The sequence below is a fragment of the Trachypithecus francoisi genome, unplaced genomic scaffold (assembly GCF_009764315.1).
Source record: "Trachypithecus francoisi isolate TF-2019V2 unplaced genomic scaffold, Tfra_2.0 Lachesis_group2, whole genome shotgun sequence".
In the NCBI taxonomy this organism is placed as follows: Eukaryota; Metazoa; Chordata; class Mammalia; order Primates; family Cercopithecidae; genus Trachypithecus; species Trachypithecus francoisi.
The window spans coordinates 151621190-151643966 of record NW_022681465.1 but is presented as its reverse complement, the minus strand read 5'-3'; the positions used below and the strand labels follow the sequence as shown (position 1 = coordinate 151643966).

Here is a 22777-nt window from a genome sequence, read left to right as displayed (position 1 = left end):
TAATATTTGGTAGAATTCACCAGTGAAGCTATCTTGTCTTGAACTTTTTTTTGTTGTGAGATTTTTGATTATTGATTCAATCTCTTGTTATAAATATGTTGTTGAGGCAGTTTTGGCAATAAGTGTGTCCTAGAAATTTGTCTATTTCGTCTAGATTATCTAAGTTTTTGGCATACAGTGTTCAAAATAGTTTCTTTCAATCGTTTTTAATTTCTGTAAGGTCAGTAGTAATGTTGCACTTTAACCTTCCTTCTTCCCTCCTTCCCTCCTTCCCCCCTTCTCTCCTTCTCTCCTTCCCTTCCTCCCTCCCTCCCTCCTTCCCTTCCTTCCTTTCCTTCTGTTCCTTCCCTCCCTCCCTGCCTCCCTCCTTCCCCTCCTTCCGTTCCTTCCCTCCCTCCCTCCGTCCTTCCCTTCCTTCCTTTCCTTCCCTTCCTTGCCTCCCTCCCTCCCTCCTTCCCTTCCTTCCTTTCCTTCCCTTCCTTGCCTCCCTCCCTCCCTCCTTCCTTCCTTCCTTTCCTTCTGTTCCTTCCCTCCCTCCCTGCCTCCCTCCTTCCCTCCTTCCGTTCCTTCCCTCCCTCCCTCCGTCCTTCCCTTCCTTCCTTTCCTTCCCTTCCTTGCCTCCCTCCCTCCTCCTTCCCTTCCTTCCTTTCCTTCCTTTCCTTCCCTTCCTTGCCTCCCTCCCTCCCTCCTTCCCTTCCTTCCTTTCCTTCCTTTCCTTCCCTTCCTTCCTCTCTCTCTCTCTCTCTCTCTCTCTTTCTTTCCTCTTTTTGTTGTTTTCCAGGGTCTCATTCTGTCACCCAGGCTGGAGTGCAGTGGTGTGCAGCCTTGAACACCTGGGCTCAAGCACTCCTCCAGCCATAGTCTCCCAAGTAGTTAGGACCACAGATGTGTGCCACCAGGCCTGGCTAAATAAACAAAAAAAATTATAGAGATGGGGGTCTATGTTGCCCAGGCTGGTACTTTCATTTCTGATTTTAGTTATTTGTACTTTCTTTTTTTTCTCAGACTAAAGGTTTGTCAATTTTGTTGATCTTTTAAAAGAACCCACTCTTGGTTTTACTGATTTTCTATTTTTTCCATTCCTTATTTTGTTTATCTATGCTCTAATTTTTATTTCCTAACTTCTGCTCACTTTGGTTTAGTTTGCTCTTCTTTCTCTAGTTCCTTAAGGTGTAGCAAGGTTATTGATTTGTGATCTTTTGCCTTAATTTTAATTCTGGCAATATATACATAGTTATGCATCACATAATAATGTTTCGGTTAAACTTGAGGAGTATAAACAAAGGTGGTCCCACTAGATTATAATGGAGCAGAAAAATCCCTATTGCCCTGCCGGGTGTGGTGGCTCATGCCTATAGTCCTAGCACTTTGGGAGGCCCAGGCAGGCAGATCGCCTGAGCTCAGGAATTTGAGACCAACCTGGGCAACGTGATGAAACTCTGTTTCTACTAAAATACAAAAGAAATTAACTGGGTGTGGTGGCGGGCGCCTGTAGTCCCAGCTACTCAGGAGGCTGAGGCAGGAGAATTGCTTGAACCCGGAAGGTGGAGGTTACAGTGAGCTGAGATTTCACCACTGCACTCCAGCCTGGGCAACAGAGTGAAACTCCATCTCAAAAAAACAAACAAAAAAAATTCCCTAATGCCCAGTGACATCGTAGCTGTTGTAACATCATAGTGCGTGCATTACTCAGTGTTTGTGGTGATGCTGGTGTAAACAAACCTATTGCTCTGCAAGTTGTATACAGCACAGCACATGCAATTATGTACTGTACATAATACTCGATAATGGTAATACATGACTATGTTACTGGTTTATGCATTTACTCTATTTTTTTGAGACAGGGTGGCACTCTGTTGCCCAGGCTAGAGTGTAGTAGCATAATCTCAGCTCACTGCAACCTCTGCCTCCCAGGCCTAAGTGATCCTCCCACCTCAGCCTCCCAAGTAGCTGAGACTACAGGTGCATGCCACCACGCCCAGCTAATTTCTGTATTTTTTTAGAGACGGGATTTCACCTTGTAACCCAGGCTGGTCTTGGGCTCCTGGACTCAAGGGATCCACCCTCCTTGGCCTCCCAAACTGCTGGGATTACAAGTGTGAGCCACCCAGTCCAGCCTACTATACTTTTTATTGTTATTTTAGAGTGTATTCCTTTCATTTACACAGAAAAAAATGTTAACCATAAAACAGTCTCAGGTATGTCCTTTAGGGTATATTCCAGAAGATGGCATTGTTACCATGAAGATGACAGCTCCATGCTTGTTAATGGCCCCTGAAGACCTTCCAGTGGGACGAGATGTGGAGGTGGTACACAACGATGTTGATGAGCTTGACTCTGTGAAGGCCGAGGCTAATGTGTGTGTTTGTGTCTTAGTTTTTAGCAAAAACGTTAAAAAAAAATTAATAGAAAAAACCTGATAGACTACTGTTTAAAATAAAAGTTGCTATTTTGGCCATTTTTAAGTGTGTAATAAATACAGTGGTATTAATTGCATTCACAATATTGTGCAACCATTGTTACTATTTACAATGTTGTTCATCATCCTAAACAGAAACTCTGTACCCATTATGCAATAACTCCCTGTCTCCTCTCCCCCTAAACCCTATTAACCTTTAATCTACTTACTATCTCACTGAATTTGCCTGTTACAGATATTCAGCATAAGTGGAATCATACAATATGTGTCCTTTTGTGTCTAGCTTATCTCACTTAGCATAATGCTGTCAAGGTTTATCTATGTTGTAACATGTATCAGATGTCATTACTTTCTGTGACTAAATAATATTCCATTGGATGTGTATACCACATTTTGTGTATTCATTTATCCACTAGTGGACACTTGAATCATTTCCATGTTTTAGCTATAGTGTATAGTGTTGATATGAACATTTTGGTACAAAATTTTGTTTGGATATGCCTTTCCTATTATTTTGGGTATATAATGAGGAGTACAATTATTGGATTATATGATAAAATTAATTATATATTTAACTTTTTGACAAACTGCCAAACTGTTTTCCACAGTGGCTGTACCATATCACATCCCCACCAACAATTTATGAGGGATACTCCTTCTCCACCTTCTTGCCAACAATTGTTTACATTTTGTTGTTGTTGTTGTTGTTGTTGATTAGCACTATATTCGTGAATGTTAAGTGGTAAGTGGTATCTCATTGTGGCTTTTCTTTCTTTCTTTCTTTTTTTTAGACAGCTAGCTGTTTCAAACATTGACACAATGTTTGAAAATGTCTCGCTTTGCCGGGCGCGGTGGCTCAAGCCTGTAATCCCAGCATTTTGGGAGGCCGAGACGGGCGGATCACGAGGTCAGGAGATCGAGATCATCCTTGCTAACACGGTGAAACCCCGTCTCTACTAAAAAATACAAAAAACTAGCTGGGCGAGGTGGCGGGCGCCTGTAGTCCCAGCTACTCCGGAGGCTGAGGCAGGAGAATGGCGTAAACCTGGGAGGCGGAGCTTGCAGTGAGCTGAGATCCGGCCACTGCACTCCAGCCCGGGCGACAGAGCCAGACTCCGTCTCAAAAAAAAAAAAAAAGAAAATGTCTCGCTTTGTTGCCCAGGCTGGAGCACAGTGGCACAATCTCTCAATCTCGGTTCACTGCAATCTCTGCTTCCCACGTTCAAGCAATTCTCCTGCCTCAGCCTCCCAAGTAGCTGGGATTACAGGCACCCACCACCAGGCCCGACTAATTTTTGTATTTTTAGTAAATACAGGGTTTCACTATGTTGGCCAGGTTGGTCTCGAACTCCTGACCTCAAATCATCTGCCCGCCTTGGCCTCCCAAAGTGCTGGGATTACACACGTGAGCCACTGCCCCCAGGCTCTCCTTGTGTTTTGGTTTGCATTACCTTAATGGCCAATGATTTTGAGTATCTTTTCTTTTTTTTTTTTTTTGAGACGGAGTCTCACTCTGTCGCCCGGGCTGGAGTGCAGTGGCCGGATCCTGGCTCACTGCAAGCTCCGTCTCCCGGGTTCCCGCCATTCTCCTGCCTCAGCCTCCCGGGTAGCTGGGACTACAGGCGCCCGCCACTTCGCCCGGCTAGTTTTTTGTATTTTTTAGTAGAGACGGGGTTTCACCGTGTTAGCCAGGATGGTCTCGATCTCCTGACCTCGTGATCCGCCCGTCTCGGCCTCCCAAAGTGCTGGGATTACAGGCTTGAGCCACCGCGCCTGGCCGACCATCTTTTCTTATGTTTGCTAGCCATTTCTATAATTTCTTTTTTTTTTTTTTTTTTTGAGACGGAGTCTTGCTCTGCCGCCCAGGCTGGAGTGCAGTGGCCGGCTCTCAGCTCACTGCAAGCTCCGCCTCCCGGGTTCACGCCATTCTCCTGTCTCAGCCTCCCCAGTAGTGGGACTACAGGCGCCCGCCTCGTCGCCCGGCTAGTTTTTTTGTATTTTTAGTAGAAACGGGGTTCACCGTATTAGCCAGGATGGTCTCGATCTCCTGACCTCGTGATCCGCCCGTCTCGGCCTCCCAAAGTGCTGGGATTACAGGCTTGAGCCACCGCGCCCGGCCCATTTCTATAATTTCTTTGTGGCAATGTTTAGTCAAGTTCTTTGCCCAGGTTTTAATTTGGCTGTTTGTTTTTGGCATTTTACTAGTGAATAATAATATTAAGCATCTTTTCATGTACTTTCAGGTATTTGTGTACCTTTGGAGAAATGACTGTTAAAGCCCTTTTCCCTTTTTTTTACTTGATTTGTTTGCCTTTTTGTTGCTGAGTTGTAAGAATCCTATATATACTCTGGGTAGTAAACCATTACCATGCATATACTTTGCAACACTTTCTCCCATTTTGTGGGTTGTCTTTTCACTTTATTTGGTAATGCCTTTTGATGCACAAAAGCTTTTAATTTTGTTGAAGTCCAGTTTATTATTATTTTATTATTTATTTTGTTGCTCAGGCTTTTGGAGTCATATCTAATAATCCACTGCTAAATCAGAGGCCACAAAGATTAATTCCTGTGTTTTCTTCTAAGAGCTTTATGGTTTTGGTTCTTACATTTAGGTAATCAATTAATGTGGAATTAATTTTTGTATATGATTTGAGGTAAGGGTCCAACTTCATGCATCTGCATATGGATATCCAGGTGTCCCTTTGCCATTAGTTGAACCTAGTGTTTCCTCGTTGGATGTTCTTGACATCCTTGTCAAAATCAGTTTCCCATAGACACATGAGTTTATTTCTGAACTCTCACTTCTATTCCATTGATCTCTCTGCTTATCCTTATGCTACTACCACACTGTCTTAGTTACTGCTGCTTTGCAATAATGTTTTGAAATCAGGAGAAGCGAGTCCTCCAACTTTGCCCTTCTTTTACAAGGTTGTTTTGTCTATTCTGCACCCATTGAACTTCTATAGAAACTTTACAATTAGCTTGTCAATTTCTATAAAGAAACCAGCTAGGATTCTTGTAAGACTTTCATCGCGATTTTAAAGTAGCAGCCACGGTTCTGTGCCACCCCATGACTAGGGTCTCAGCAAGGGCCCAGGTAATGACAGGGTAAGGAGAAAGCCCAGGCTCAGTCGCTACCACGATGGGCACCTCATCAAGCACACTGAATTTGTGTGGACCTGGCCTGAGAGGGGTATGGCTTTGCCCCAAACAAGTGGCATGCCATGGAGTTGCTTGAGGTTTCTAAGGACAATTGGGCCCTCAAGTTCATCAAGAAAAGGGTAGGGACACACATCTGTGCCAACAGGAAGCAAAAGAAGCTGAGCAACATCCTGGCTGCCGTGAGGAAAGCAGCCGCCCACAAGGAATGAGCCACCCTCCCCTGTGAGCATAATGAAAGCTTTATTTTATTATGGAACTTGTGGTCCTCCTTAGCGGCCTCCCTGGCATTGGGAGGGAGGGGACGTCTAGTCTGTCCATCTGTTTGGGACCCACCCCCGGGCAGCACCACACCCTGTCCTGCATCCAAGCCCCCTACCTGGGACATGGGGCAACAGGCATAGAAGCAAGTACTGGAAATGATTTCTAATCACAATCAAATATCTCATACACACCAGAAAAAAAAAAGAATTTCATTGAATCTGCAATTAGTGAATTAGGGGAGAATTGTCATCTTGACAACCATAAGATCTGATCTTCAATTCCTTTCAACATTTTGTAGTTTTAAGAGTGTAAGTCAGCCCTGCTCTTCTTTTGTTATGTTTATTCCTAAACATGTTATTATTTTTGCTGCTATTGCAAGTGAAATTTTTTTCTTTTTCTGTTTTTGAGACAGGGTCTTACTGTCACCCGGGCTGGAATGCAGTGGTAATATCATAGCTCACTGCAACCTCAAGCCCCAGGGCTCAAGTGAGCCTCCCACCTCAGCCTCCCAAGTAACTGGGACTACAGGTGCAAGCTACCATGCCTGGCTAATTTTTTTTTTAAGTTTTGGTAGGAACAGACTGGGAGTGGTGGCTCACGCCTGTAATCCTAGCACTTTGGGAGGCCAAGGTGGGCGGATTGCCTGAGCTCAGGAGTTTGAGACCAACCTGGGGAACTTGGTGAAATCCCGTTTCTACTAAAATCCAAAAAAAAAAAAAAAAGCCAGGCGTGGCAGCTTGTGCCTCTAGTCCTAGCTACTCAGGAGGCTGAGGCAGGAGAATTGCTTGAACCCAGGAGGTGGAGGTTGCAGTGAGCTGAGATCATGCCACTCCCCTCCAGCCTGGTGATAGAGTGAGACTCTGTCTCAAACAAGCAAACAAAAAGTTTTAGTAGGAACAATGGTCTCCTTATGTTGCCTAGGCTGGTCATGAACTTCAAGGCTCAAGCACTTCTCCCGCCTCAGTCACCCAAAGTGTGAAGTGTGGGATTACAGGCATGAGCTACCACATCTGCCCAGAATTGTTTACTTAATTTAATTTTCAGAATGTGCATTCTAAGTGTATTGACATACAACAGATTTTGGATATGGATTTTGTATTTTGCAATCTTGCTGAACTTGCTGATTAGTTTTCATGTATTTTAGTGAATCACTAGGAGTTTTTAATATATCTGATTATATAATCTGTGAATTGACATAATTTTACTTCCTACTTTTCTTTTTTTTTTTGGAGACGGAGTCTCGCTCTGTCGCCCAGGCTGGAGTGCAGTGGCCAGATCTCAGCTCACTGCAAGCTCCGCCTCCCGGGTTTACACCATTCTCCTGCCTCAGCCTCCCTAGTAGCTGGGACTACAGGCGCCCGCCACCATGCCCGGCTAGTTTTTTGTATTTTTTTGTTTTGTTTTGTTTTGCTTTTTGTTTTTTTTTGAACAGAACAATAAACACCTTTATTACACAGGTGAAGACAAAACGAGGATTTATTTGCCTTTCCGGGCCTTGATTTTCCTAAGATAGAATTCCAACTCTTTGCCCTCTAGCACATAGCCATCTGCTCGGCCACACTGTCCCGGCCTGGAAGCAATGCATGCAAGAAGTTTGCCCTGCTGGAACTGCTCCTCCAGGAGACTGCTGATTTTGGCATTCTTTTTCCTTTCATCATATCTCTTCTGAATTTTTTTAGATCGTTTTTTGTTTAAAATCTCTTCTTCCTCAAGAGTCAGCTTGGCTCCCTTCTTGCGGCCCAGGGGCAGCGCGTAGTGGGACTCGTACCACTGTCGGTAAGGTGTGCTGTCAATGAGCACGATGCAATTCTTCACCAGAGTCTTGGTACGGACGAGTTCATTATTAGATGCATTGTAGACAACATCGATGATCCTTGTTTTACAAGTACAACACTCTGAGCCCCAGGAGAAATTCCCTACGTCCAGCCTCAGGGCACGGTATTTCTTGTTACCTCCCCTCACACGGACTGTGTGGATGCTGCAGGGGCCAATCTTGGTGTTGGCAGCCGGGCGCCCCAACTCATACTTCCACTTCTTGTGGTAGGGCTTTCTCTTGCCCCCGGTTTTGCGGCGCTTGTGCCAGTTGTCCCGAGAAATGCCCATCGCTCGGCGCTGGCTGGAAAGAGCGTTTGTTGTATTTTTTTTAGTAGAGACGGGGTTTCACCGTGTTAGCCAGGATGGTCTCGATCTCCTGACCTCGTGATCCGCCCGTCTCAGCCTCCCAAAGTGCTGGGATTACAGGCTTGAGCCACCACGCCCGGCCTACTTCCTACTTTTCAATCTGGATGCCATTTATTTCTTTTACTTGGCTAATTTTCATGGCAAGAACCTCTAGTACAATGTTGAATAGAGGTGGTGAGAATATACATCCTTGTTTTGTTGCTGATCTTAAGGCAAAAGCAGTCTTTTACTATTAAGTATGAAATAAACTGATTTTTTTTTGCAGATGTCCTTTACCATGCAAGAAAGTTCCCTTCCTTCCTTTTGTTGAGTGTTTTTTTGTGAGAGGTGTTGAATTTTGTCAAATGCTTCTTCTGCATTTATTTAAATAATCACGTGGTTTTTTTATTTCTAATTCTATTTTTCTGATGTATTACATTAATTTTCAGCTGTTAAACCTGTAAGAATTAAAGAAAGAGGAAAGAAACATGAAAGTCAGCTCAACAAAGACAGGTTTATTCTAGAGAATAAACCTGAGAGGGGCTTCTGACCAAGTTAGGTCAGAGTCACTCTCTCTTACAGACTTAGAGCTTTTAAGGGTTTGGGGCAGGAGAGCTTATCACAGGCTCGGAATGCTTCTGTGTCTCTTTGTCTTACTTATCTGGGAGGGAGACTTTTGTGTCTGTTCCCATGCATCTTCCCGCAGTTACAGGCATACTTCCCTTCACTCCCACCACCCTTAGTCTGCTTTTAGTTTCCCTATCTTAGTGCACCTAAAGGGAAAGGAGTGTGCTTATTAGGGTCCACTGTTTTACTGGGACCTATTGTATGAGTGTGAAGTTTGGTGGTTACCCAAGAGATTTTCCCCCTCCCTCTGTGCCTGAGCTGTCTTGTCTGTGTTTTACTGTCTGTACTTTGTGGCTGCTTGTTGTTAGAATAGAAATGATTTCCTTGAAATGCATGAGGTTAGAAAAGGAGTTGGAACTTAAAGTGGCAGTGTTTGTCCAAGATGACAGTGCTCCTGCTCTGTCAAAACCACCCTTGCACTCCTGGCATAAATCCCGATTGGTCATGGTGCATAATTATTTTTGTATGTTGCTGGATTTGGTTTGCTAGTGTTTTGTTGATGATTCTTGTATCCATACTCATAAGACATATCGGTCTGTAGTTTTCTCTCCTTATGATGTCTTTTCAACCACTCTTTATTAAACTTAACCGAAGATCAGACCTATCATACACAATATCATATGTAAAAAAGAATAAGCAATTTTTAGATAGCCTAAAAGATTCAAGTCAGTGTTCAATTTCTTCCACTACATGTGATTTTAAATGTTTTATAATGAGCCTCCCACGATCTGGTAAATGAGGGGCTCTGAGCATTAGAAGAAGTGAGGTTTGTGTTGGAGAAAAGAAGACTGGATGGGAGAGAGCAAGTTTTTTTTTGAGAGCAAAACTCTTGACTTAGTGTAGAACAACAACAACGAAAAAACACACTAACATCTGTTTGGTTCCAGATGACAAAGCAGGAGCAAAAGAGGAAGTTTACAGGGAAACTGATTTGGGATCAGAAAAGGAAGTCCTGCAACCACAACATTCCACTGTTTCAGCATAAAGTCTGTCACCTCACACCAAATATCCGACCACAAAGTGCCATGTAGAGTGGAGCCCTTGCGTCTCTCAGTCCATTTCCCCCTGCTTGCCTCACTTCCTTCCCTGTTTAGGGCACATTATTCAGCCTTGCTTTATTAACACAACTTGCCCAACCTTTGGGCCTCTCTGAGGGTGCCCTGCACCCCGACCTCTGATCTTGGTTGAATGAATTCTGTTCCCAGACTGCTGGACAAAGTTGGAAACAAAAAATCACAATCCTTGAGACTGGAACCATGACACATAGTTTATGGTCTTCAAACTCAATTGAGCAAATATTTTTACTTGACTTTAGTGAAGTAAAATACTATTCACTGTTTCCTCACTTTCCTTTCGGTTCAGTCCTCAGCCCACTCTTCAATCAGTCAAATCGGTGAAGATTTATGGAACACTTGCCATGTGCCAGGCACTGCTTTAGAGGCTGGAGATACAAAACTGAACAAGAGCAATACAATCTCTGGTCTCATGGAACTTACAACCCAATAAAGACATAAATAAAGATGACAATTTCTTTTTTTTTTTTTTTTTTGATACGGAGTCTCACTCTGTCGCCCGAGCTGGAGTGCAGTGGCCGGATCTCAGCTCACTGCAAGCTCCGCCTCCCGGGTTCATGCCATTCTCCTGCCTCAGCCTCCCGAGTAGCTGGGACTACAGGCGCCGCCACCTCGCCCAGCTATTTTTTTGTATTTTTAGTAGAGACGGGGTTTCACCGTGTTAGCCAGGATGGTCTCGATCTCCTGACCTTGTGATCCGCCCGTCTCGGCCTCCCAAAGTGCTGGGATTACAGGCTTGAGCCACCGCACCCGGCCAAGATGACAATTTCTGATAGAGATAAATGCTGTGAAGAAAATCATGCATGATGTTAGGATAGAAATGATGGCAGGAGGGGGCCAGGCACAGTGGTTCACACCTGTAATCCCAGCACTTTGGAAGGCGGAGGCAGACCAGTCATGAGGTCAAGAGATCGAGACCATCCTGGCCAACAGGGTGAAACCCTGTCTCTACTAAAAATACAAAAATTAGCTGGGTGTGGTGGCATGCACCTGTAGTCCCAGCTACTTGGGAGGCTGAAGCAGGAAAATCACTTGAACCTGAGAGACAGAGACTGCAGTGAGCCGAGATCATGCCACTGTACTCCAGCCTGGTGACAGAGTGAGACTCCGTCTAAAAAAAAAAAGAAAAGAAAAGAAAAGAAAAAAATGATGGCAGGAGGAGTTCCTTTCAGATGGGGTGACATCTGAGTTGAATTCTAAACAGTGAGCCACACCTACCCATCAGCATATTTGCCCAGAAACTTTGTCTTCCAGTAGAGTGAGACTACAAATTGACTGTTTCGGTTTTTACACTAAAGCCAATCCCTCCACTGGTGAACTAGATACCAGTGCCTTTTATCTACTCAAGAACATTGCTCCAGCAGGACTCCCTTTTCTCCTGTCTCATCAAATTTTCCCTCTGCTGTTTCTGTCTTCACACAATCATGCTATTTCTCTTATTATTATTATTTTTAAATACAAATGTGCCCAGCTGGAGCACAGTGGTGCAATCGTAGTTCATTGCTCATTGTAACGTCAAATTCCTGGCCTTAAGCAATCCTCCCATCTCAGCCTCCTAAAGCACGGGGATTACAGGCATGAGCCACTGTACCAGGCTCATCTCTCTCTCTCTTTTTTTTTTTTTTTTGAGATGGAATCTTGCTCTGTTGACCAGGCTGGAGTGCAGTGGCATGGTCTCGGCTCACTGCAACCTCCACCTCCTGGGTTCACGCCATTCTCTGGCCTCAGCCTCCTGAGTGTCTGGGACTACAGGCGCCCACCACCATGCTCAGCTAATTTTTTGTATTTTTAGTAGAGACAGGGTTTCACCATGTTAGCCAGGATGGTCTCAATCTCCTGACCTTGTGATCTGCCGTAATCCTAGCACTTTGGGAGGTTGAGGCGGGCAGATCACCTGAGGTCAGGAGTTCGAGACCAGCCTGACCAACATGGAGAAACCCCATCTCTACTAAAAATACAAAATTAGCTGGGCGTGGTGGTGGGTGCCTGTAATCCCAGCTACTTGGGAGGCTGAGGCAGGAGAATTGCTTGAACCCAAGAGGCAGAAGTTGCAGTGAGCCGAGATCAAACCATTGTACTCCAGCCTGGGTGGGCAACAAGAGCGAAACTCTGTCTTAAAAAACAACAACAACAACAACAAACATAACAGCATACTCACTGGTGAGAAACTGAAAGCTTTCCCTCTAAGATCATGAGCAAGGGAAGTTCCTTCCTTCCTTCCTTCCTTCCTTCCTTCCTTCCTTCCTTCTGTCAGCCTTCCTTCCTTCCTTCCCCCTTTCTTCCTTCCTTCCTTCCTTCTTTCCTTTCTCTCTCTCTCTCTCTTTCTTTTGACAGAGTCTCGCTCTATAGCCCAGGCTGGAGTGCAGTTGCATGATCTTGGCTCACTGCAGCTCCGTCTCCTAGGTTCATGCCATTCTCCTGCCTCAGCCTCCCGAGTAGCTGGGATTACAGGCACCTGCCACCACTCCCGGCTAATGTTTTGTATTTTTGTAGAGACAGGGTTTCATCGTGTTAGCCAGGATGGTCTTGAACTCCTGCCCACCTCGGCCTCCCAAAGTGCTGGGATTACAGGCGTGAGCCACTTCGCCCACTGGGAAGTACTTTCAATACTTCTATTTAGCATAGCACTGTAAGTCCTAGCCAGAGCAATTGGGCAGGAAAAAGAAATAAAGGGCATCCAAATTGAAAAGGAAGAAGTAAAATTATCTCCATTTGTAAATGACATGATCTTATATGTAGAAACCCCTAAAAATTCCAAAAAGCCTGTTATAACTAACAAACAAATTTAGTAAAGTTGCAGGATACAAAATCAACACAGAAAAACCACTGTTTATATATACTAACCATGAACAATCTGAAAAGGATATTAAGAAAACAGTTTCACTTACAATAGCATGAAAAAGAATAATAAAATACTTGGGAATAAACTTCACCAAGGAGGCAAAAGACTTGTACAATGAAAACTACAAAATGTTTCTCAGAGAAATTAAAGATACAAATAAATAGAAAATTAATCCATGTTCATTGGTAGTCTTAATATTTTTATGATAGCAACACTCTCTCAAGTGATCTACAGATATAATGCATTTCTTAGCAAAATGCAATGGCTTTTTTTTCAGAAATGGAAAAATTCACTTCAAAATATGGACCCTCAAGGGATCCTGAATGACCAAAACAATCTCGGGAAAAAAAAGAACAAAGTTGGAGAGCTCATGCATCCTGATTTCAAAACTTATTATTAAGTTGCAGTAATCAAAACAGTGTGGTACTAGCATAAAGACAGACACATAGACCAAGGAATAGAATAGAAAGCTCAGAAATAAGCCCTCACATATATGGTCAAATGATTTTGACAAAGGTGCCAAGGCTATTCAATAGATAAAAGGAAGTCTTTCCATACAATGGCACTGGGGAAAATGGATATTCACATGCAAAAGAATGAAGTTGGATCTTTACTTTATACCATATATAAAAATTAAAAATTGATCAAGTTGCTACAAGAGCAAAAATTATAAAACTCTTAGAAGAAAACATAAGGCCGGGCACGGTGGCTCACGTGTGTAATACCAGCACTTTGGGAGGCTGAGGCAGATGGATCATGAGGTCAGGAGTTTGAGACCAGCCTGGCCAACATGGCGAAACCCAGTAAAATTAGCTGGGCATTGTGGCAGGCACCTGTAATCCCAGCTACTCAGGAGGCTGAGGCAGGAGAATCGCTTAAACCTGGGAGGTGGAGGTTGCGGTGAGCTGAGATTGTGCCATTGCACTCCAGCCTGGGCAACAAGAGTGAAACTCTGTCTTAAGAAAAAAAAAAAAAGGATAGTCAACCTGTATAACATACCAATCCTCAACAATATCTGCTCCCTTTTTTTTTTTCTGAGACAGAGTCTTGCTCTGTAGCCCAGGCTGGAGTGCAGTGGCGCCATTTTGGCTTACTGCAACCTCTGCCTCCCAGGTTCGAGTGAGCGGTTCTCCTGCCTCAGCATCCTGAGTTGCTGGAATTACAGGCACATGCCACCACACCCAGCTAATTTTTGTATTTTTAGTAGAGACAGGGTTTCACCATGTTGGCCAGGATGGTCTCGATCTCTTGACCTCGTGATCCGCCCACCTCAGCCTTCCAAAGTGCTGGGATTATAGGCGTGAGCCACCACACCTGGCACAGATAATATTACTCTTTTTTTTCTTTTTTTAAATTTTTTTTGAGGCGGAGTCTCGCTCTGTTGTGCAGGCTGGAGTGCAGTCGCGCGGTCTTGCTCACTGCAAGCTCCGCCTCCCAGGTTCACGCCATTCTCCTGCCTCAGCCTCCCGAGTAGCTGGGACTACAGGCGCCTGCCACCACACCCGGCTCATTTTTTGTATTTTTTTTTAGTAGAGATGCGGTTTTACCGTGTTAGCTAGGATGGTTATTACCCTTAATTTTTTTTTTTTTGCAATGGGATATTTTACATCTCCACTACTGCCTTAGTCAGCTCAGGCTACCATAACAAAATACCATAGACTGGTGGCTTAACCAACAGAAATTTATATATATTCTCACAGTTATTTCTCACACATAAAAAACTATCTTTTAGTGTTTTCACCCCCCTCCCCCAGCCACTGGATTGGAATTCCCTAAGGGCGTGGATGTTTCTGATTCATCTTTGTATTCCAGGCTTTATCACAAGGCCTGAGGTGAAATGGGGTTCTGTAACCGTTTGATGAAGTGTGATCAGAGCTATTCAAGGGGGCGGGGGGGGGGGGGGGGGGAACTGCCTTGAGATGATTAATTATCTGATACTTGAAATCTCCCAACTGGCTGGTTGAAGGCCCCTTGGGGACATTCCAGTGAATGTCCAGCTAATTGAACTGTTTTCTGACATAGTTTGAGTCTGGTTCTGGTAATGTCTGTAACTCTCTTATCAATGTTAATTTCCATTCCCCATTCAAATCTATGTAGCTCTGGACATTGGCCAGAGGCAAGTGCTGGGCCTATAAACCTCCTCCCACCTCTCCCATGCTCCCTGAGAGGCAGGCATCTAGCTTTCTAATGGATGTGGCTGCCTCCTTATTGAAATGAAGAAGGGAATCAGAAGAAACAGCACCTCTTGATGGCTGATACCCTAGGTCTCTGAGCTAATGTGGACTAGAAGACACATCCTGTTTATTTTGAAGTTTTGAAGAGTCTGAGATGCTATCCTACTTGCCAATCAGAGTCAGCCTGAAAAGGTTATCTATATATGTACTAACAGAACACAGGATCTCTAATTCAGAGACTGACTGCATCTTGCGTCAGTTCCCCAGGCCCAAATTCCCCATTATGTCGGGGAGTGACACAGTGAAAGCCTCCGGGTGTAGAGAGGTTTACAAGAGAGGAACCCTAATATTATGAAACTCAGAGCTTGTGCAGGATAGGAGGCTGTCCCTCTTCCTTGAGTGGTAAGGGAGACAAACAGAGAGGGAGAGGGAGGGTGTGTGTGTGTGTGTGTGTGTGTGTGTGTGTGAGAGAGAGAGAGAGAGAGAGAGAGAGAGAGAGAACAAGGAAATAAGCAAATGGCTGCGGGTTTTATTACCTTTGAAAGGGAGCAGTTGGCTCTTGGGAAGTGCATAGGAGAGGAAATATTTTGTATCTTCCAAATATCATTCAAATATCTTTTAATCCAGATGCCGATAATCTGCTCAGAAAGCCCTGACTGCACACTCATTGTTTCTCCCATGTAGCCCTAGCCAGGAGTCCTTTCCTGGCTCCTTCTATCTCCGCAGTTCTTTTCTTGGGGAGGACAGGTAGGGTTTCTTTTTTTTTTTTTTTTTTTTTTTGAGGCGGAGTCTCGCTCTGTCGCCCAGGCTGGAGTGCAGTGGCCGGATCTCAGCTCACTGCAAGCTCCGCCTCCCGGGTTTACGCCATTCTCCTGCCTCAGCCTCCCCAGTAGCTGGGACTACAGGCGCCCGCCTCGTCGCCCGGCTAGTTTTTGTATTTTTAGTAGAGACGGAGTTTCACTGTGTTAGCCAGGATGGTCTCGATCTCCTGACCTCGTGATCCGCCCGTCTCGGCCTCCCAAAGTGCTGGGATTACAGGCTTGAGCCACCGCGCCCGGCCCCGGTAGGGTTTCTTAGGGAGTTAGGATGAAGAAAGCCTAAGTATGATGAATTCCCCATCCAGCACTGTGCCCAGCACATAGCAGACATCCAATAAATGTCTGTTAAATGAATGACACGGACCCATTGTTTAAGATTTTAATAAAGATGGGGCAAAGGGTTGAACTGGTCGAAAAGTCCTCAACGTCCTGACGGGACGCCCCTGAAGCCAAGGCAGTTTGAGCCCATTCATTATTCTCTCCTGGATCTTAGGCAAAGCCCCGGGCCCCCTGGAGCAGCACCAGGGTTCCCGACACCCCCACCGACAGGGTCGAACGTGCACAGGCTGGGACCACGCCGGAGTTCATTGAGCCCTCTTGGGGGAGGGCAGTTCCAGGGACCAGGAAGGGATTCCCGTCCAGTGTCAGGTTATCCACCTCTGGCAGCTCGTCAGGCCGCGGCGCCCTGTACAGTCTGTTGCAGCTGAGATCGAGCACTCTGAGCTTGGCCGGCAGTCCTTTAGGCACCTGTTCCAGCCCAGCGAACGACAGATTGAGGGAGTTTAGGGCGCTGGACCACATGCATCTCGGAGCGCTAGGGTTTGCGGTGGCGCGCAGCGAGTTGTGGCTGAGGTCTAGGCTGTGGGGCTGCACACCTGCCGCCGCCAGTGCAGCGCACACGCCTGTGGGCGTCTCCATTCCTGTGTTGCGCAGCTCTAGATTCTGGAGGGCCGGGAACTTGTGGGGACAGAGAGCCGCGGTCAGTCCGCGTTCGCCCAGTCCAGGATTGTCAGACAGGTCTAGGCTGGTGAGGGCCGGGAAAGCGCGAACCTGTTCGCAGGAAAAGGCAGGCGAGTGTGCTTGGGCAATGCCCAGTACCTTGAGGCCTGGCTTGAGCCACTGCTGCAGCTTAGCGAGCCAGGAACGCCCTGTAGCCCACGACACGTTGCGTAGGCGCAAGCTGGAGAGTGCAAGCCCTGTGGCTTCCAGAGGCAGCGGAGGCATGGTGCCGGTTATCTCTAGGTCCTCGAGCGTCAGTTCCTGGAGGCGGGAGTACGCTAGTACACGCAGGGCGCCTACCAGTAGCTGAGCAGGAACCTGTGCGGCTCCTACTGTGAGCCGCCGCACGCGGAGAGCCTTGACCGTGTCAGCATACTGCCGCGGGTTGGCGTCTACATCGACGCGCGTTAGAAACGGCTCTAGGCTGAGACCGCCGACACGGATCTCCACCTCGACTGCAGACACACACTGGAAGGCTTCGGACCAGTCGGGCTGAGGTTCGGAGAAGTTGCAGACGCAGCGGAAATCTTCATCGTCCAGCTCACAAGGTTCTGGCGTGGTCGCAGAGACGTGCACCAGCGGCAGCAGCAGCAGCAATATGGAGAATGCGCGCTCCTGGGGAGACAGCACAGGTCTAGGAGGCCCCATCCGACCCCTGTGGCTCCCGAGTGGCACTTGTTCGACCCCAAGACCCTAAACTCACCATGGTCGATAAGTCTTCCGAGCCTCTGAGCTCCGGACAGGCTCTGGAAGGGCTCTAGCTTCTTTCCTAAACAGCGGCACCCGCCAGCTTCCAGGCTTCACACTTGTGAATTTGTGAACACTTGTGAACTGTCTCTAAGAGTTTACGTAATCCTGGGAAGTCAGTCAGTTCCCTCCTCTGTGAACCCTGATCACCTCCCCACCTCTCTTCCTCCCAGCCAGCCCCCTTCCTTTCTTGGAAATATTGCAGGGAAGGACGTTTCAGGGAGGGGAGCCGTAACAGGAAGGATTCTGCAGGGCATCTAGGGTTCTGTGTCTCCTGGCAGTGTCCTGATGACTCAAGCGCCCCAGGCGGTGAATGCCCTGATGACTTAGGCGCCTAAGGCGTCTCTGGTGGGTATGGGAAAAAGATGATCCTCAGTGCCTTAGGCCAGTACCATACTCTGCACTATGCAAACCCCCAAACCACCACGTTATATCCCAGAGACTCTACTTGATTCGTTTCTTTGACGTCTTCCTTGTCTTGCTTTTTTTTTTTTTTTTTTTTTTTTTTTTTTTGAGACGGAGTCTCGCTCTGTCACCCAGGCTGGAGTGCAGTGGCCGGATCTCAGCTCACTGCAAGCTCCGCCTCCCGGGTTTACGCCATTCTCCTGCCTCAGCCTCCCGAGTAGCTGGGACTACAGGCGCCCGCCATCTCGCCCGGCTAATTTTTTGTATTTTTTTAGTAGAGACGGGGTTTCACCGTGTTAGCCAGGATGGTCTCGATCTCCTGACCTCGTGATCCACCCGTCTCGGCCTCCCAAAGTGCTGGGATTACAGGCTTGAGCCACCGCGCCCGGCCTTGTCTTGCTTTATGTTGATCTCCCGCCACCCAAATCCAAGTCCCTGATTATCCTCAGATACTTAACTGGATGTTTTGTGGAAGAGAAGAGATTGTGAACCTCATCTGTTGGCACCAAGGGATGGAATTAGGTTCAAGAAAAGGAAGTTGCTCTGAAGAAAAATTCCCCCTTCTTTTTTTTTTCCTTGCTCCTTTGATTAAGTAATAACTTTCTTAAAAGTGGAGATGTTTAACAGAGACACACTGGCCAAGTCGCTCGGTCACTTACAGTATCCATTTTCTGTCCTGAATTGTGAAGCAAGGTATTTTGAACCAGTTTTCCCACTTGCACCTTGCTCTCTCCTGCCCTCCTCTCAGTACAATCTCTGTGCCCTAGGAAGGAAGGGATAGGACTATGTTGAATGAGGATTAATTAGTAACTCACCAGTTTTGCAACAAACAAACAAAAACAGAAAACAAAACAAAACGAAAAAACAGCAAATGTCCCAGAGGATAAGGAGCTATGCATTTACAACAATCCTCACAGGTCCACATCCCTAGACCTCTGGGGAAAGAACTATATGAAAGTCTTTTTTTTTTTTTTTTTTCAGACCAAGTTTTGCTGTGTTGCCCAGGCTGGAGTGCAGTAGTGTGATCTTGGTTCACTGCAACCTCTGCCTCCCAGGTTCAAGCGATTCTCTTGCCTCAGATTCCCAAGTAGCTGGGATTACAGGAGCCCACCACCACGCCCAACTAATTATTGTAGTTTTAGGAGAGACAGGGTTTCACTCTGTTGGCCAGGCACTCCTGACCTCAGGTGATTTGCCCGCCTTGGCCTCTCAAAGTGCTGGGATTACAGGCGAGAGCCACCACATTTGGCCTGAAAGTCTTTTTTATTTTTATTTTATTTGTATTTGTATTCTTATTATTTATTTGTTATTTATTTTTATTTTTTGAGACGGAGTTTCACTCTTGTTGCCCAGGCTGGAGTGCAATGGCACAATCTGGGCTTACTGCAATCTCCACCTCCCGGGTTCCAGTAATTCTCCTGCCTCAGCTTCCTGAGCAGCTGGAATTACAGGGATGCATGCGCCACTACCCCGGCTAGTATTTTTAGTAGAGACGGGGTTTCTCCATGTTGGTCAGGCTGGTCTCGAACTCCCGACCTCAAGTGATCCACCCGCTTCGGCCTCTCAAAGTGCTGGGATTACAGGTGTGAGCCACCGTGCCTGACCGAAAGTCTTCTTTAAATTCCCACTTCCTCTTTGAGAAGTAGCTGCAGATTTGTCCCTAGTCCAAACAAGAAGGCTCATCACTGCCCCCTGTGGGTCCTGTTGGGCATACCCTAATGCACTGGGCTATGCCCTGGTGCCATGCCAGGCCTCTGTGATATCCCTGAGGACCAAGATGTGAGTATATCTGACTCGAAGTCAGCCAGTCTTGGAATCCCAGCTTTACTACTGAGGTTGTGAGACTTGGGCTTCCCTTTTGTGAAATGGAGATGATAGTATTACCTGTTTGTGAGTAAAGTCTTTGGCACAGAACCACGTCTTTTCAGTGTAGTCTTGATGACTAGTCTTCTTTCTCAGAGTCTGCATTCAGAGAACTCAGGTCCCTGAAGTCTGACACCTCATCATCTTAGGGGTGGGGAGGTGCAAGTTAAGAGGGGCAGTGATGGTTCTGCAAAGATCTCCAACTCACAGCTTGATTCCACAAATATCTACCATTTGTCTACCGAGTACTATGGTTGGTAGAAAGCCCTGGGACGCAGACATAACCAAGACAATCCCTGAAGTGCTCCAGGAGGTGGGTAGAGCAAACATGAACCCAGAACTTCAGTCCATAGTGGAGAGGGCTCTTACAGAAGAGAAACCAAAGGCTTGTGTTGTTGGGGGAGGAGGGCGGAGGTGGAGAGGAACATGGTCTGGAGAAAGGAACAGCCAACCCTGTACAAGACAGGACCTGGGGCTGGTTCTTACAGGGTTAACAGTGTTGCCAGACAGGTAGATACAGAAAGGCAGTTTGGGCAGCTGTAGCTGTCTGAGCAGACACTGGGCAGAATATAGCTTTTGGCTGGGAACTTGTTTCATCTTCCCCACCTGGAGTAAGTGTGGGTTTAGTTGTAGTTGTTGTTGTTGTTTTCTTTTTTTTTTAGATGGAGTTTCACTCTTGTTGCCCAGGCTGGAGTGCAATGACGCAATCTTAGCTCACCGCAACCTCCACCTCCTGGGTTCAAGCAATTCTCCTGCCTCAGTCTCCCGAGTAGTGGGATTACAAGCATGTGCCACCACACCTGTTTAATTTTGCATTTTTAGTAGAGATGGGGTTTCACTATGTTGGTCAGGCTGGTCTCGAACTCCTGACCTCAGGTGATCCACCCGCCTCCGTCTCCCAAAGTGCTGGGATTATAGGCATGAGCCACCTTGCCCAGCCAAGTGTGGGTTTAAGAAGCCAGCCTGGGTTAAGTGCAGTGGCTCATGCCTGTAATTCTAGCACTTTGGGAGGCCAAGCTGAAAGGATCATTTAAGGCTGAGCTCTAGGCTGTGATAAGCCATGATTGCACCACTGCACTGCAGCCTGGGCAACAGAGAAAGACCCTGGCTCAAAATAAATAAATAAATAAATAAATAAAAAGTTTTTCTTGGAGAAATAAGAAAATAAAATTTTTTTAAATTAAATTTTTTTAAAAAATTGAGAAATTGGCCGGGCGTGGTGGCTCAAGCCTGTAATCCCAGCACTTTGGGAGGCCGAGACGGGCGGATCACGAGGTCAGGAGATCGAGACCATCCTGGCTAACACGGTGAAACACCGTCTCTACTGAAAAATACAAAAAACTAGCCGGGCGAGGTGGCGGGCGCCTGTAGTCCCAGCTACTCGGGAGGCTGAGGCAGGAGAATGGCGTAAACCCGGGAGGCGGAGCTTGCAGTGAGCTGAGATCCGGCCACTGCACTCCAGCCTGGGCGACAGAGCGAGACTCCGTCTCAAAAAAAAAAAAAAAAAAGAAAAATTAAAAAAAGAAGCCAGACAGTTGCATGAGGAAGGGGTCAAGATCCAGGCCCTGTCCCTGGCCAGAGCATGGTGCACAGCAGGTGCTCAATAAATGGCTGTCCAGGGGATGGATGGATGGATACTGGGAGAGAAGATATTAAGGATAGAACGATGGTCTGTAGATATTTTAATGTGCTGTTTTGTGGAAGAGATTGCAGACTTTATTGATTAACTCCAAGGGGTAGAATTAAGTTCAAGGGAAAGAAGTTGGTTTTAAGAATAACCTTTTTCCTAGATTTGTGCTTAATTGAACCTTTGCCTAAGTTACATAGCTTTTTAAAAATTAGAGGTTTCCTGTAAAAATTCTTAGGTGCCACCAGGACCCTAATCTCCTGGAGCTGCCAAGGGGGTCTGGGAGGAGACAACATCAAATAATTATACTATAACTTAATGATAGCTGTGAAAAGGGTTATGAAGAAGCTGGGTCATTGGTACAATGGTTCTGAGTATGTGACACTGGACTTGAGATGTTGAGAATGTTGTTAAGGGAAGGATGCTGGTAGAGAGAAGACGTAAGGGTGCAGGCAGAGAAAACAACTTGTGCAAGAGCCTCCCCCAAGAGTAGGAGTGGGGTGGAGGAGAAAAAGAGCAGGGCTTGTTAACAAAGAGAATGTCCCAGAAGAGGTGAGTCCAGATTGGAGAGATATGCAGGGGTTAGACCATGTAGGGCTAAGTCGGCCACAATTCCAATTTTGAGTGTGAGGAACATGGTTTTTTATTCACTAGTGTTTCCTTAGTGCCTAGTAGACTAGTGGCGCTCAACATTTGGTGAAAGATTTTATCCTAAAAATTATAGGAACTCAGTTTTATGCAGAGAAGTGAAATAATGATATCTTTCTCATCTTCATCACATATAAAATGAGAATAACGGTCATTGTGGTGAACATACTGTAAAGCAAAAATAAAATTCTAAGCCCTGCCCCCAACCCCCACCATCTGAATGGACTTCCTCTTCAGCCAGGGCTCTTTTAAAATTTAACGGAGTGACTGTTTCAGGGCATGATGGGAAGTGGGGGTTGAACATGCCTCATTATACCTCTCCAGCGTTAACATCAACACAGACTTTAAATTTGATAAGAAACATTTTACAACCCATTCTCTCTGAAGCCTAGGATTTGAAGGTTTCCTCTGCAAATAAGAACTTGTGCCTCCACAATCCTTCATTTTAACCCAGACATTCCTTTCTATTGATCTCAGGTCTTTAGAGAAACTCAACCAATTGTCAACCAGAAAAATTGAAAACCTACCTATAAGCTGGAAGCCCCCCCACACCGCCTCACTTTGAGTTGTCCCGCCTTTGTGTTGTCCCACAAACCAATGTCTTTCTTTCTTTCTCTCCCTCCCCTCCCCTCCCTTCCCTTCCTTTTTTCCTCCTTTCCGTCTTTCTTTCTTTCCTTCTTTCTGTTAGGAACAACTCCCAAAATCCTAAGGGAAACTGAACACTCGAACAAAGGATTCTTAGCAAAGCAATTTTACTTCTGTGCAGAGGCGTGTCTGTTTGGCCAGTCGCCATGAGAGCACACCTGAACAAAGGGGCAGGAGAGCGTTTATTCCTGACGCAAGTCCTGCGGGTCATACAATCTAAACTAATCCCGGTTGGCTAAACACTTGAATTTTTTAGATAAGGTGGACACTTAAAAGAAAGTGGAGAGGAAGGGGAAGGGGTACCTGT

At 46.0% G+C, this 22777-nt stretch overlaps 2 protein-coding genes across 2 annotated transcripts; both read right to left on the bottom strand.

Annotated features, from left to right (window-relative positions):
• Positions 1–7259: 7259 nt before the first annotated feature.
• LOC117065755 (40S ribosomal protein S8-like) lies at positions 7260–8415 on the bottom strand. The gene has a single exon (XM_033181011.1). It carries the CDS (start codon positions 7943–7945, stop codon positions 7319–7321), a length of 627 nt encoding a protein of 208 aa, XP_033036902.1. The 5' UTR covers positions 7946–8415; the 3' UTR covers positions 7260–7318.
• A 7486-nt stretch (positions 8416–15901) lies between these two features.
• CD14 (CD14 molecule) lies at positions 15902–17754 on the bottom strand. Its single transcript, XM_033181007.1, has 2 exons — positions 17239–17754; positions 15902–17150 (listed from the first exon to the last, which is right to left on the bottom strand). Exons 1-2 carry the CDS (start codon positions 17239–17241, stop codon positions 16026–16028), a joined length of 1128 nt encoding a protein of 375 aa, XP_033036898.1. The 5' UTR covers positions 17242–17754; the 3' UTR covers positions 15902–16025.
• Between the last annotated feature and the right edge of the window lie 5023 nt (positions 17755–22777).

What these genes read in the sequence shown, in the direction of transcription:
- LOC117065755 (XM_033181011.1), bottom strand. Translation starts at nt 7,945, where the DNA reads ATGGGCATTTCTCGGGACAACTGGCACAAGCGCCGCAAAACCGGGGGC.